General features: G+C 36.1%; 1 protein-coding gene across 2 annotated transcripts in view; it reads right to left on the minus strand.

The window, feature by feature from the left end:
• Positions 1 to 16,045, minus strand: part of PSME4 (proteasome activator subunit 4) — a 98,351-nt gene that overhangs the window by 5,485 nt on the left and 76,821 nt on the right. For both annotated transcript variants that reach the window (XM_027072449.2, XM_053200596.1), the window contains 6 exons: positions 15,319 to 15,410; positions 14,427 to 14,558; positions 13,858 to 14,066; positions 11,874 to 11,959; positions 2,975 to 3,103; positions 2,133 to 2,288 (listed from right to left, as the gene is read on the minus strand). In XM_027072449.2, the coding sequence (XP_026928250.1) occupies positions 2,133 to 2,288; positions 2,975 to 3,103; positions 11,874 to 11,959; positions 13,858 to 14,066; positions 14,427 to 14,558; positions 15,319 to 15,410 (804 nt within the window). The remainder of the gene's footprint in view (positions 1 to 2,132; positions 2,289 to 2,974; positions 3,104 to 11,873; positions 11,960 to 13,857; positions 14,067 to 14,426; positions 14,559 to 15,318; positions 15,411 to 16,045) is intronic.

Raw genomic sequence — 16,045 nt, forward strand, 5'->3', positions numbered from 1 at the left:
ACAATTTCTGCAATGGGCATATATTGTAGCTACTTCTGTGCAATTTACTTCTTAGGAATCTCACAAGTTTATGTCAGACTACAAACATCGTTTTCAGAAGTGCTAAATGCAGAGTGTATCATTTCAAAGTGGAACGGGAACTCAAGTTTTGTTGAAAACAAAAAAGCAGTAAAATGCTATCTTCTCAGATATATCACAAAATTCCTGCTAAATATTCATAGACAGGAAATAATGATTTGAAAAAAAAAACCTGAATATTTTGCTATTTATTGCTTCAAAAGGTTTGGTCTTAAATGTTTTAGTGTTGACAGTTTTTGCATACTTAACATTTTAATCACACTATTAAGTGAATTACATTATAAAACGTTTCACTACTTCATATTCGGTTGCATTATTTCTTTTAATACCATGATTCATTTTTATATCCAACTATTGATTAGAATGCTTTCAACTTCTATTGTGCTAAAAATATTCTTAATTTATGTATATAATTTTTTTCCATATTGTTATGTGTTTTCTTAAGTTGGATCCTAAAAATTGGGATTACTAAATTCCAATGTATGAACAATTTTACTGTGAATTTTGTGGCTATCAGCTGCTTTTCAAAGAGCCAGTGCTAACATACTATGACAGAAGACTAATGTGGAATACTCATTATATATCTTGACAACCCTGTCACCATCATTATACGTTCTTTTTTTAAAGTAGGCTCTACACCCAACATGGGGCTTGAACTCACGACCCTGAAATCGAGTTGCATGCTCTACTAAATGAGCCAGCCAGGCACCCCTAAAAGTTTTCCTTTAAATCAATAGTTTTCTTTAAACATTCCTCATTTAGATTATTATAACGTTTTTTCAGTATTATGAGTAGCTGTCACTAATTATTACTGATACTCAATATTCTGTTTTAAAAAATATGACAGAGGTGTCCGGCTGGCTCAGTCAGTGGGTGGAAAACGCGACTCTTGATCTTGGGGCTGTGAGTCCGAGCCCCACACTGGGTTGAGAGATAACTTAAAAAAAAGAAAAAATCTTTAGGAAAAAAAAAGAAAGGTAGTTTTAATGAATGGCATGGTTATACTTATAGTAGCAGTTATGCTTAAGCCTACTACATGGAATATAAAAATAATTATGAAAATGTTCTACAAGGTCCAGCCAAACAGTAAATGCAATTTAATGTGATTACTGTAATATTTAAAATTAGGAAATACTGATTTCAAGATTTCCACGTTTTCATTTCCATTCAAGTTACTAAAAAATACAAGTTAAAAAGTTATGGATAACTGTAAATATTTACATTGAAGTCTGTTGTGGTTGTCATAACCAGCTGTGAGTATCTAAGGGACTAGACGATATTGGCTCCCAGAAAACAATAAAGCTGTACTACAAATGAATAGGCTCATTAGGGAGGTAGAAAAATTTCCATTCCTAGTTTCCTACTGATATAATCTATTTTCAGTAGAATATATAATTACTGGGAGTGTTCTACCACACAGAAAACCCATAAAGCCCATAAAATTAAAAAAGTACAAATTTCACAAAAATTTCAATGAATTTTCTTTACCTAAGGCCAATTTCAAAAGTTGTATCTTAATCCGTATTTACTACAACATGCTTTTCTTACATTTGGCTATTTTAACTTAGAGATTTATCTTTTTGTACAAAATGTTAATGTAACCTCACCTCAAAAGCTACCTTTAATTTCTCTACCAAGAAAAATAAAAAGGGGCAACAATCCTATTTTAAGTCTACTGGATAATAGCATTTGTGTGTGGATTTTTATTCTCTTGAAATTGCCTTCATGGACATTCCTATTAGCTCTTAAGTTAGTAAGGAAAATATTATCACCTGCAATTTCACATATAAGAAAACTTTGGTTCAAAAATGTTATCTGTCCACGTTCAAAGAGATGCCAGAACAAGTACATGCCCAATGTTTGTTTCCATTTGTACGACAGGAAGTCATGATTAGGGTATCAAAACCAATCACACAGAGTATGTTAAAATGAAAGTTACTTTTAATAATTTACACTTTAAGAAAAGCAATCAGTGCATACTTATTAAAGAGGGGGTAGGGCATGATGCCTTCTTTAAATGTATTACATTTGATTTGCTGTATCTCAAACTTTACCTCTAGTTGCTCATCCTCCAAAAGACTTATAACCAGCCACCTGATGTCTTTAACTGCATCTTCATTGTTAAGGAAAATAAAGAGGTTATAAAATACCATGGTCTGGAGGTAGGTCAGTACTGTGTATCTAGCATGCCAAGAACTGCTTCTTGCTGTCTGTAAATGAGAAGAAGTAGAAACAATGCAAACAGTGCTACCAAGAACAAAAATGACAGAAATGACACGCAAATAATATAATCTACTACAACTCTACTTTTACAAGTATAGTTAGAGCAAGCTCATGTCCTATATCCTTCTAAATAAAAGGTTGCATAAACTATTTCAGGTAAAGTTAGTTATTTAGAATGGTTGAAAGTAAAGGGAAAGGAACACATTCAAAAGTCAACTCTTGAAAAAAATTATTTATAACTAATGCTCTGACTCCTAAGAGTTGCACATTATTATTATTATTATTATTATTATTATCATCATCATTATTTTTAACCAGAAACCGGGAAATACAAGTGAATAAAATAAAGGGGATATTGATGAAAGGGAATGACCACCCCCCTCACTCATAAGCACATTGTATCTGAGGTGCTTCAGTAAGTAGCTCTTTGTGTATATAGAAAATCTGGGGGTTGAGTGATTGCCCCCAAGGTCACAGAAGTTGGTGGCAAAGGCAGGTACAGAATCTAGGTCTGTTTCTTTGGTCAATATATGTCTTCCCTCATACTAAAAGAAAATTCAAAATGAAAAACAAATTTCAGGTTTTATGTGCACTACAGTGGACTCTGTGAAATTCTTAGAATGATATACCAAGTTCTAACAAAATCATATAAATATTTGTTATACACTCTTACTTGTTTTAGCACCTGAAGTACCAAAGGCACTTGATGAGGGTAAAGCAACCCCTGAGACATTAGTGACAAACATAACTTTGCATCTCTTTTCAGTTCATCATAGCTATTGTCATTTTCCACTGGGGCAATCTAGAGAACAATAAAAAAGACAAACACGTAATTGAAAATAACAGCCAAGAAGTACAAAGGCATCCTTACATAAAAAAAAAAAAATCACATTTTACTTTTAAAAGTAAACTTCTATGCAAATTTTCAGATATATACAAAAACTAGGGAATAGTACAAGGAGTCTCCATAAAATCAATTACCTCTTCAACAATAACAAACTCACAGGTAACCCCCTCATTTTTTACAACATCCCCCAATTATCTGAGGCAAATCCCAGACATACTTCACCCACGAATATTTTATTATAGATCTCTAAAAGATAAAATTACTTATTAAAAACAAACCTGGAATGACATAACCCACTAAAATTCATTATAGTCAAAATATAAAGTGTACAGTAGTGTTCAAATTTCCCCCAATTATTTTGTACATGTGTTACTGCAACTGGTTGTTTGGAATCTGGTTCAATATAATGACCACACACTGTATTTGGTTCATGTGGCTCTTAAATGTAAAAGATTCTGTGAAAAAATGTATTTTAAAAAATCTCTAAATTCTCTCCATCCTCTTTTAAAAGTCCTTGCCTTTTCTCTTATGTTTTAAATGTTTATTTTTGAGGCGGGGTGGAGGGGCAGAGAAAGAGGGAGACACAGAACCCCAAGCAGGCTTTAGGCTCTGAGCTGTTAGCACAGAGACTGACGTGGGGCTCGAAATCAGGAACCACGAGATCATGACCTGACCTGAAGTCATATGTTTAAACGACTGAGCCACCCAGGCGCCCTGCCCACCCCCCCCCCACCCCCGTTTTTAAAACAAAGTGGAGGAAGGCCTGGCTCCTTAGTTTTGTATTGTCCCCTATAAATGGCCTTCTCTTATTGCATCCCTGTGGTGGCATTCATTGGCTCCAGCATGATTTTTTTCAAGTTTAACTGTCTGAGTACAAAATAAATGGTGTGTACTTCCTTCACTTATGGTCAGTATTCTTTGTGATGAACCATTATAAAAAGGTTTGCAAAATGCTGACACTCATCTCTTCTTCATAGAGAAAAGCCTTCCCTCCTTCAGAATGTTTCCTTCCTATTCTCCAAATGTGAACAATGAATTTTTTTTAAATGTCATTATGAACTAATGAATTTCAACAAATTTAATGGTTTTAATCTTAGTGGTGCTCAAAATGGCTCCTGAGTCCTTTAACATAACTGTAACATCCTTGGTTTCTGCTATAAGATGAATGAGGTCTATCCTGTACATTTCTGGTCCAAACCTGAAATCAGCTATTTCTCCAAGGAGCCCTGATTCTTCTAGTGGGAAATGATACCTAGAAACCATAATCTGGGCACTACGAGTAGTGATCACTACTAGGCTGATTAGTGGTTATGAATTTTTGTGGACACTGCTAGGAAATAAGCATATTTTCTAAAGAGAAACAGATCATGAGATCATACTGATGTTTTCAAATTTAGGATGACTGAGATTTCACTAAACAGCTGTATTTTTATATCTCTTGTCACTCATGCTAAAAATTTCAGTTCCTATTGCTAAAAAAGGAACAGGCTCAAAATGATGTCAACTGCCCCCAACCCTGCAAACCAAGACTTAACTGTAGTTTTCACTTAAGTCACACCCAGGAATATGACCATCACCCAGGTAATGTGGAATTACCTTATCAGTGACAGTAATAGTAAACTCCAAGACAGACCTCTGCCCCTCCCCTACAGAAAGATGACCTTGTTGGAAAGAGTCCTTTTTGTTTATGCCCTTCCTTGTCCCATTCCCTTACAGCCTTTAAAAAAAGCCTTCTATGTTGTAGAGTTCCTTGAAACTCCTTTCTATTTGCTAAAGGGGTACTGTCCCCATTCATGATCACTGGACAAACAAACCCAGTAAGATCTTCAAATTTATTCTGTTGAATTTTTTTTTTTAACACTATCGGCAATTGTTATTTGCTCTTCATTAAATAACATAATAGCTTCATTCCAATATTAGAGGATGCATTTCTCACAAGGCATGCATGATTTTTTTTAAGTTTATTTATTTTGAGAGAGAGCGAGAGAGCACGCAGAGCCTAATGCGGGACTGGATCTCATGAACCGTGAAATCATGACCTGAGCCATTATCAAGAGTCAGACGCTTAACTGACTGAGCCACCCAGGCACCCTGATTTTCTGTTTTAAAAGTCACCACTCTGTGTATTTATCCTTACAACCAGTTACATAGTGAGGTGAGATTCATTTTATTTCGCTTTTTGTAAAGGGAATTTTCATTTAATTTTGTTTTCTGATCATAAAAAGTATTTTTAAGTCTCCAAAGACAAATTGGTAAAATAAAGTACACTTAGGTAGCCTTCTTTGTCCCCAACCCTTAAATAAGTGTCCTCTAAAACAGCGTAAGTATATTTTATTTCTTTTTTCAAAATTTATTTATTTTTGAGAAAGAGAGAGAGAGAGAGAGAGAGAGAGAGAGAGAGAGAGCGCGCACACGTGTGTGCATGGAGGAGGGGCCGAGAGGAGAGACAGGATCTGAAGGCTCCACACTGACAGCAGGGAGCTGGATGCAGGGCTTGAACTCAAACTGTGAGATCAGGACCTGAGCCAAAGTCAGACACTTAACCGACTGAATCACCCAGGCACCTACCTCTCTTGTTTCTTCTGAAAGTATAGCTTTAATATGGGAAAAAAATTATTTTTTTCTAAAACACTAAGGAAGTCAATTTAGGGGAGATATTCAAAGTTTAGTATTCCCAAATTTCTTTGCATACCCATAACAAATGGGAACTTAACCATGCCTTTACTTTAACTATCCTTATTTACCCAGCTTTAGCCTGGTTACTCGAGCTCTCTTTTAGTCCTTGGGCCTGCTGAGTCCAGTTGTAGCAAGAATCCTGACAAGTCTGTTTTTAGAGAAGACCTCACCCTCTGTATGTAATCCAATTCCTGACCTCCACCTTTGGTATCTGATCATCATGGGCTGCTTTTCAGGAAGAATCCTGTCAAGTCAGTTTAGCAGGAATCCCCTGCCCTTGACGTCTCCTCTTAGTACACTATCCACTGACACCTCCTCCCATTCGTCTTGTTGGCTAAGTATCCGCAGCTGTCTGCTGTATTAGGCTTGGAGCCCAGTCTCTCTCCCCTACTCAGTCTTGACACCTATCGCAACAGACCTAAATAAAGTCTTCCTTATGATTTTAACAGGTATCAGAATAATTTTTCTTTAACAACTAAACCTCCAAGTAGAGTATACTAATTCACCATGTAAATTTCCCTTAGCAGACTTTACTAAAACCAGCATATCAGATTCCATCTCAAATCGATCGAGAAAAGATAGATTATCTTGAAAAGTAAGCTGTACCTTTACATCAATACTTTATATAAAAGTAATCATATCAATTTTCTATCTTATACTGCGAATTTAAATTCAAAAGATAAAACCATAAAAATAAGACAAGAGTTGTTTAAAAAAATAATCTTGGACTAGCAAACTTCAAAACATCATTAAAAATAAAGAAACTTATGAAAATGGAACACCCTAATAACACAAAAGAAAACTGGCAAAATACAGATAGCTGGCAGAAAAATAAAAAGAGCCAATGTACAAGGAGGCAGTCTCACTAAAGAGGTACAGTGATTTTATTTTTAATTATTTATTTATTTAAAGTAGGATCCATGTCCAAAGTGGGGCTTGAAGTCACAACCCTGAGAGTAAGAGCTGCATGCCAACCAGGCACCCCAAGAACAATAATTTTTATTTGACCATCAAAGATTTAAGAAACATCAGGGTTTGCGGGAAAGAGATAAGACAGGCTCTTTGGAGGGCAGTATCCACTAAAATTACCAACACAAACAGACCTTTTACACAGCCATTTCATACACAGCAATTATCCTACAAAAATACTCATATTTGCAAAAGACTATTATCACTGTTTTTTTAACAGCCAAAAGCTGGGAATAACCAGTTACCATCCACAGAAAACTGATTAAACGGTAATATAGTCGTCATTATAAAGAGAGGCAGTTATGTGAAAAGATGGCCCTTATCAATTTGCAGCTTGAACTAGTTCTAGTTTTTGTACATACAACAAACCCATACACACACCAACCAAACTGGTGTATGGTACAGGTGTGTTCACAAAGGTATAAACAGATACACACCAAACAAATTCAGCGTAAAAATTATTACAAATACCCAACAGTACAAATGTCCAGGCCATGTAGATGGAGCTGTTTTCCTTTGTCATTTAACTCCTCCACAATAAAAATGAGGTGGTTTAGAGTTTGGTTAGTTGAACTGTAGTATAAAAAAGAAGATACTCATTTGCTGCCAGGCCTACCATTACCACCAGAAAAATTTAAGGTGACTCACTCACCTATTGAATCAGTAGTCTCTCTTCCTACCATTCATGAAAAAATTTGTTTTATGAATAAAATTAGGACATAATGTTCTCAAGTTGAGAACAGATTAAAATGTTCTACTAAAACCAGTAAAATCCTGAAGTCCAATGGATAAACCTCACTATAAAGAATATCATGTTCCAAAGCAGCAAATTAACCATTATTAATTACCAGCATAGGATAACAATTCATTTGGAATAGACTACTTTTATATGCCAGGGAGATTAAAATCTCTTAGATATAATTTTTCAAGTTTTTATTTATTTAAGTAATCTCTACTCCCAATGTGGGGTAGAACTCACAACCTTGAGATCAAGAGTCACATGCTCTTCTGACTGAACCAGGCAGGCACCCCCAAATATCTTAGATATTTTACTTTGCAGGGATTTCTCTATGAACAACATCCTGTTTGTGGAACGAAAACCTTTTCAGTTACAAATAAAGCCTCTAAGTTTGGAAGAGTACACCCCCTCCAACACTTTTTTAAAAAAGTATTTATATATTTAAGTAACCTTTGTACCCACTATGGGGCTCAAACTCATGACCCCCAAGATCCAGAGTCACAGGCTCTACCAACTGAGCCAGGCCATCTCTACAAGAGTACTTTCTTCTTAGTTCATCTCAAGAAACAACATCTACATTTCTTTATCAGCAACTGCTCTATAGGTAAGTTTGCCTGAATCATACCAACTCACTTCAACTTTAAAATTTTCAACTTTAATATTTTCTTAAAAGCATTATTTTTCTTTCTAGATATGACTTTTAAAAGAACACATGTGTACACTGTCTTAATGTTCTAACTACCATATGTGTAGTTATAGAAACACGAAGATTCACACAACCTTAAAGTTTGCGAATGTTCATCTGGGACCAAAGGGGGTATACACCAAAGGGGTGTATAGACTTATACACAGTATAAATTGGTTAAACGATTTCAATTTTCTGATGTTGAGAATACACTGCAGTTTAAAAGAAATGTAACTACTAGAGAAAATTGAGTGAAGAGTATGTGAGACCTCTTTGAACTATCTTTGTAACTTCCTGTGCATCATTATTATTTTGAAATAAAAAGTTTGGGGAAAAATGTGCCCATGGAATTTAGGGGCTTTCTTCGGGTAATGCTAATTATTATCATTTGCTTTCTGGTCACACTACAGAACAGACTGACATACAGTGATTTGGGTTTTCCTTAAGATACGAAGTAAGAAAGGTGTTTTATGGTCTATTTGTAGCATAAATATGTGCATTTCTTTGCCAATTTATTCATCCCTCCTGCTGATAACAACAGTTTGATTAACTTTGGAAAAGCATCCTTTTCTGTCATTCTGGTAGGTCTGTCAATCAAGGGATCATACAGCCTAGCCAAAGTGTAGCAAGAGACCCAAGCCCAGCCAATGAGACTTTTTCTGGACATCTGAAATCTTTTTTTTTTTTTTTAATTTTTTTTTAAATGTTTCTTTTTGAAGGAGAGAGAAACAGAGTGTGAGTGGGGGAGGGGCAGAGAGAGAAGGAGACACAGAATCTGAAGCAGGCTCCAGGCTCCGAGCTGTCAGCACAGAGCCCGACGTGGGGCTTGAACTCACAAACCGTGAGATCATGACCTGAGCTGAAGTTAGACGCTCAACTGACTGAGCCACCTAGGTGCTCCTGGACATCTGAAATCTTGAAGAGAGAAATGCAAGGAGACAGCATCTTGAGGAGGCTGTTAAATTCTGTTACCTAGGTCCCCAGGTACTGAACTGCCTAGATATTTCTAAGTGATCTATTAATTTCTGACTGAGCCACCCAGTCACCCCAATGGCATGTAACTTTGTACAACATCTGTAAATTTTTCTCTAAGTTTGGTATATGCAAAACTATTATTGTACAGTGGTGAGTTTTGATGAGCCCTTAGTGAAGTCTGAAATAAGATATATAATACATCCTCTCTTCCTCCCTGATTGTAGTCATCAGAACTCTTTATTATTCCAAACTAAAATGTGGTTAGGGGCGCCTGGGTGGCTTAGTCAGTTAAGCATCTGACTTCAGCTCAGGTCATGATCTTACAGCTCATAAGTTCTGTGAGTTCATTTGAACTCACAACATTGGGGTCTGTGCTGACAGCTCAGAGCCTGGAGCCTGCTTTGGATTCTGTGTCTCCCTCTCGCTCTGTCCCTCCCTTGCTCTCTCTCTCTCACAAAAATAAATACTAAAAAAAATTAAAAATAAACAAAATAAAAAGCACTTAAAGATTATTAACAAAAATAATCTACAATAATTACAATATATACAAGTATCTGACACCGTGCTCTCTGCTTTACAGGCATTGTCTCATTTCATCCTTGCAACAACTCTGTGAGGGATATTGGTATTATCCCTCACTTTATATATAAGGAGTCAGTCTTACAAGTTCAGTAGCCTGTGCAAGATCACAAAATTGCACCTCTCACAAACAGGATTTTAAAGTAGGTCTCTTTTTTTAAGTCTAAAGCCAATGTTGTGTAAACTATTCCTGTTTGAAAATCCTCCTCCTTTAACCTTTAGCGGTATGCAGACTCTTCAACTAGAATAGGCAAATAATAGAAACTTCCACTTTGATACAGATTTCAAGGTTTTTTGTTTTTTGAATTGCTACACAACTGTTTTTTGTGGGATGAGATATATAACACTTCATTTAGAATCTAAGAAGCATCTCAAGTATGTCCAAAACAGAATTTCTGATCTCATCTCCTACCATTTCTGAGTGCCTCCCACAGTTTAATAAGCAACAATATGCTTTCAGACTCCTTTCTTTATCTTCACTCTACAAAGCTGATGTGCATGCAAACTGACTGCTCATTTGTGTGCTATATAGTGTCTTTGTACCCCAGACCCCACTCACCATGATGACCTAAAGCAGATTCTCAATCTCAACATCTGAAGATGCAGGTGAAATGTTAGGCCTGTCACAAGCAATTCATACAATACAGCTTTCTGATGATTTCAGTTTTATAAATGTCACATGGATTCAAAATATCCTTCTATCAAACCTCACTCTCATACACCTCCTTACTGATTTTTTTTTTTTTTTTTAAATTCTACCCCTAACATGGGACTGAAACTCCCAACCCTGAGATCAAGAGTAACATGCCCTTCCAAATGAGCCAGCCAGGCTCTGCTCTCCTTCCTCCCTCCCCGTTTCCCTCCCTCTCTCCCTTCCTTCCTTTCTTTCTCTTTCTTTCTCTCTTTCTTTCTTTCTTTCTAAGTGAAAGAAAGGGGTAGAACTCCAACTATCCCCAAGTTCACCGCACATTACGCATGTAAGAACCTATGAGATCATGTTCTATATCCACTGCTTATGTGGCAGTGGAGAAAAGTTTAAGCATCACTGACCTAAAGAAAAACCCTATGTACCCCAATGACTTACAAGTAACATGGACCTATATACACTAATAGCTACTGTCCATTCTTCTATCCCAAAAGATCCCAGAGGTGCTCATGGGCTTTAGGCCCTACACAGAATTCTTAGAAGTATTTTAGTGGTGAATCTTTTGAAAATTACTATGTAGAGCTCTATTTTTTGAAATTTCCCAAAGACAAAGTATACTGTGGCAAAACAGAAGTTTAGCATTATACTTGCTGAGAAACAGTAACAAGGACGTTCCTACTGAAATGGTAACTATATTGAACAGTAACTGTCAAGTCGTGGTGATGTCTGCCCCAACGGTTCCAAATGTGCAGTGATACCAGACTGCTTCCTAACCACACGTGACTGTGGACTACAACTGTGGCAGCCAATGTATCAGTCTGCGACCTTAGTTTATTAGCTTCATCATCCGACTAGATGATAATTAGAACCACCTCAGGTTATACCTTTTGTCAATGTCGTTATAGGATTACCAGAAACAAGTTATTTCTGGCAGATATTTGTTACAAGCTATTATAGTCCCATTGAGCACTGTAAAATAAATACGATATACTGTATGTAGAATATTTAATAAAACCTCAGATTATACACTAAATAAAAAAAATCAGAAATAGCTACATTCAAAAACTTCATTGTGTCTTTTTTTTTTTTTAATTTACGAATATTTTCCTAAACTATTACTTTGAAATTGGTTATCGGTAAAACAGTACTGTCTATGAACTCTTCACGTATCTGTCAAGATCCTAGGCTTACCAAATGCTAAAAAGATTATTTCAACAAGTATTAAACTACCATCACCTCATGATTTCCCTGCAACTATTCTACTTCTTAGAGATCCAACCAGCTCCTACACAGTCTATAAAACTATAAGCCATCAGATGATAAATATAAAATATAAATTCCCGGTGAAGGTCAGAAGGGGATGCATTCTTTTTTTCCCCCTCCTTTCCAAGTTGTTATTTAGATTCCAGTTAGTTAACAGAGGGTGATGCATTCTTAATTTCAGCCATAAACTTACCTTAAAAAACAAAGGTAGAAGTTGAAGTTGTTCTGTGACAGCTGTAGAGAAGGATCTTCCGGCACTAGCCATCAGCCATTTCAATACTATTTGAAAACACACACACAGAATCAGTCTTTGCTATATAGTCAGAGAGCAAAAAGTAGAATAATATTGTAGTGCTGGTGTCAGAGAGTCACTCTGATAACTCCGGTAACTAACTCTTCAATACTAAGAAAGAGATCATCTATGTTACTTCATAAATTAGACACTCACTAATCAGCATGATGACAGGAACCACATAACGGGTGTCAACCAACTAGGGCACCAAAGCCACTCTCAAAAATGAATCAGCAAAATTATTAACAACCTACTAAATAGCAACACCAACTACAAATTAAAACTAGCCTTCATTAATTTTCATGCAGTAAAAGTGATAACAAGTTAGTTGTTTATACTTAGAATGCTTGAAAAAATTTTAAATATAAAAGTAACAAGACACCTCCAATAACCAAGACAATTTTGAAAAAGAACAAAGTTAGAGGATTCACACTTCCAGATTTCAAAACTTACTAGTAACTACAGTATTCAAATAGTGTGGCACTGACATAAGGACAGACAGACATAAAGACCAGTGGAATAAACTAGAGAGTCTATAAGCCCTCACACATATGGCTAATTTTCAGTAAGAGTGCCATATTCAATAAAGAAATGAGTCTTTTCAACAAATGGTGCCAGGAAACTGGGTACCCATCAGCAAAAGAATGAAGTTGACCCTCACCTTACACCATATACAAAAATTAACTCAGAGTGGATTAAAGATCTAAACTTAAGAACTATAAGTACAAAACTCTTAAAAAAAAACTTAAAGGAAAAACTTCATGACATTGGATTTGGCAATGATTTCTTGGATATGATACCAAAAACAAAGACAACAAAAGGGAAAATAGATAAATTAGACTTCATCAAAATTAAAAACTTTTGTACATCAAAGGATACTAATATTAGACAGTAAAAAGACAAACCACTGAGTGAGAAAATATTTGCAAATCGTATTATGAGGTAAGGGGTTGATATCCAGAATATATAAAGATCTCCAACTCAATAACAAAATTAATAACCTAGTCCAAACATGGGCAAAGGACTTGAAGAGACATTTCTCCAAAGATTTAAAAAAAAAAAGGGGGGGGGGGGAAATTAGCAAATAAAAAGATGTTTAACTACTGATCTTTAGGGAAACACATCAAAACCACGGGGTTATCTTTTTCACACGCATCTGGATAGTTGTAAGTCACAAAAACAGAAAACAAGCATTGGCATGAGCATGAAAAAAATGCAACCCTCTTGCAGTGCTTGCTGGTAGGAACAGAAAAAGGTGCAGCCAGAAGAAAAGAGCTTGGTTGCTCTTAAAAATTAAGTCAAACATAGAATTACCATATGGTCCAGCAATTCCACTTCCAATATCTCAAAGAATTGAAAACAGGGACTCAAAACAGATACCCATACAATACTGCTCACAGCAGCATTATTCACAGTAGCCAAAAGGCACAAATAGCCTACATGTCCCTCAACAGATAAATGGATAAATACTGACAACACTATGCAAAGGTAAAAAAAACAGGCATAAGAGGACAAATAATGTATGATTCCACTTATATGAAGTACCTAGAATAGGCAAATTCAGAGACCGAGTGGAATGGTGGCTGCCAGGGCAACGGGAGGGTGGGAATAAGAATTTACAGATAGGAATATTGGGTGCAGAGCTTCAGTTCTGCAAGATGAAGTAATGGAAATGGACGAAGGCAATGGTTGTACAACAACATGAATGTATTTGATGCCACCAAACTGTAAATTTTATATTATGTATGTTTTACCAAGGTAAAAATGGGGGGGGGGGAACGACAAAAGGATGATCTAAATAAATGTCTGTTTTGTTCTGTTCCCCCCCACCCCAGTTATAAATTGTCTGTTTTTAAGTGAGTTTCTATTAATTTTAGCCACTCACTAGTTTTCAAGAGTTTAATGCCTTGAGTTCGTTCATCTTCTTCACCAATTCCATTTTCTTCCATAACATGGTTCTGAATTTCTTCATCCACATCCATGAGGGGTTTCAGTTTGTCTAGAATTCGAGCAGTAAACTCAGGGACCCGAGGGGATGCTGTTGGCGCCGTGTTTGGCAAAGAAACATCTATCATAAATATGTAGGTCAGCACACTGTGAAATGAAATATGTATAATGAGAAGAAATCCCACATTATCAATAAAACTAAGGTTCAAAAGCGATGACCCAAGCAAAATAAATATTTGAATGATGACTTCTGTGAGAGTCTCTCGTGCTATGCCTAGAATTTGGAGGCACTGAGAACCAGTCAAATGCTCACCTCTGGCTTATGAGCTCACTGCTGTCCTGTTTTACATGATGGCCTCCTGTCTAGTGTCCCAAACACAATATATAACACAACTTGAAGAGTACCATGGAATTCAATATAACATAACCAGTACTATGAGACACTAAAATTTAATTTAAAAAAAGAACTCAAGAAGTATACCATACCACAGAGAAAATAATACCTACCTCCCTATTCTTTCCCTAACATTTTTGTAAACCTGGGTGAGTTTGGGTTCCAAGTACTTCAGTAGTCTGTGCAATAGCTCCGGCACTCTCCACTCTTGCTGGGCAAGGCCACCTTGCAGCACATAGAGTCGACTAGAATTAAAATACAGGACAGTTGTGTTAGAGCCTGTCCCTGCCTTTCCATATGACAGTATAGATTAATGGAGTCTAGACTCTACTTCAAATTGTTTCATTTTCTTACCTAATAAATAATAAAATGGACAATTCAAAACAGCACGTTTATGAAGATTTTATTACTTTTACTGCATCATTTTCTCTGTATTCTCATTTCCTCTCCACTACTACATAATCAAAAGAAATACTGACTTGAGAATATGAATTGATTTCTAAGCATCAGAATATTCCCCATTAAATAGTAATAGCAACAAATTGTTCTTGTTAACAAGATTACCTAGATTTCCTTCTCTAGTCTACTAATTTTTTCCAGCTCCTTATATCCCACACCAAGAATACTTTTCCTTGAAAGGATTACTCTGTTCTTTCCTAATAAGAAAGAGTGAAAAAGGAGAGGATGTGATGAAGAAGTTAGTGTTGTCATGGCATAAAAAAGCGGCCCCAAATGAAAAGATCTGACAGCGGAGATGGCTGAATCTAAATTTTGTCTGAATTGCTCAGGTTGCCTCCATTTCTACTTCTTCCCAGCTGGAGAAATAGCTCTACTTAGTGTCATAAATTGTACTGAACTGGATCATTCATCTCTCACAAGAAAACAGTTACATCATCTAGCCTTTAGGAGTATAGACAGTTCACTTCCATTTACACATCAAGAGCAAAGCTGTTATCTTTTGTTGCAAAATCTTTTGTTAACCTTGTAAGTTTTCTTTTTATTTACCATGCATCTACAAAGGATCCTCCTTCACCACTCAATGGTGATTCCAACAGTAGCTCAAAGAGCCAATGAAGTTTCCGGGGATCTCTGCTTTCCTGTGTTGAAAATATAAAATAACAATAAAAAGAGGGGTCCTACAAATTTCTATATATACCAGATCCTGTTAGTTTAAAAAATTTTCTTTTTAAGTTTATTTGAGAGAGAGAGAGAGAGAGAGAGAGAGAGAGCGAGCATGTACATGAGCAGGGAAAGGGCAGAAAGAGAGAATCCCAAGCAGGCCCTATACTGTCAGCACGGAGCCTGACGCAGGGTTCAAACCCACGGACTGTGAGATCATGACCTAAGCTGAAACCAGGAGGTGGACGCTTAACCAATGAGCCTCCCAGGCGCCCCTGGATCCTGTTATTTTAGCAGTATTATAAATAAATACAAGTATGAGGGGAGAAAATCAAACTAAAACTCATAGGTTAGTCAAATCCAAATATAGCTCATGTTAGAAAGACTAATAGTAAGAAAACTGTTCTTAGCTAAATGGATTGTCTTTAAATCAAAGTTTACAAGCTAGGGACATATTTAGTGTGGAAAGTAACATCTATATAACCTTGTATCATCTGGCTTTTACTATATGTAAGTCACATTTCCAGATATATGATACAATTTGCCATTTAATCTAAGAATGCATTACCATGACAAAGAAGATGTAATTAATAATCACTTAAGAATTATCACT

The sequence above is a fragment of the Acinonyx jubatus genome, chromosome A3, assembly GCF_027475565.1.
Source record: "Acinonyx jubatus isolate Ajub_Pintada_27869175 chromosome A3, VMU_Ajub_asm_v1.0, whole genome shotgun sequence".
NCBI lineage: Eukaryota > Metazoa > Chordata > Mammalia > Carnivora > Felidae > Acinonyx > Acinonyx jubatus.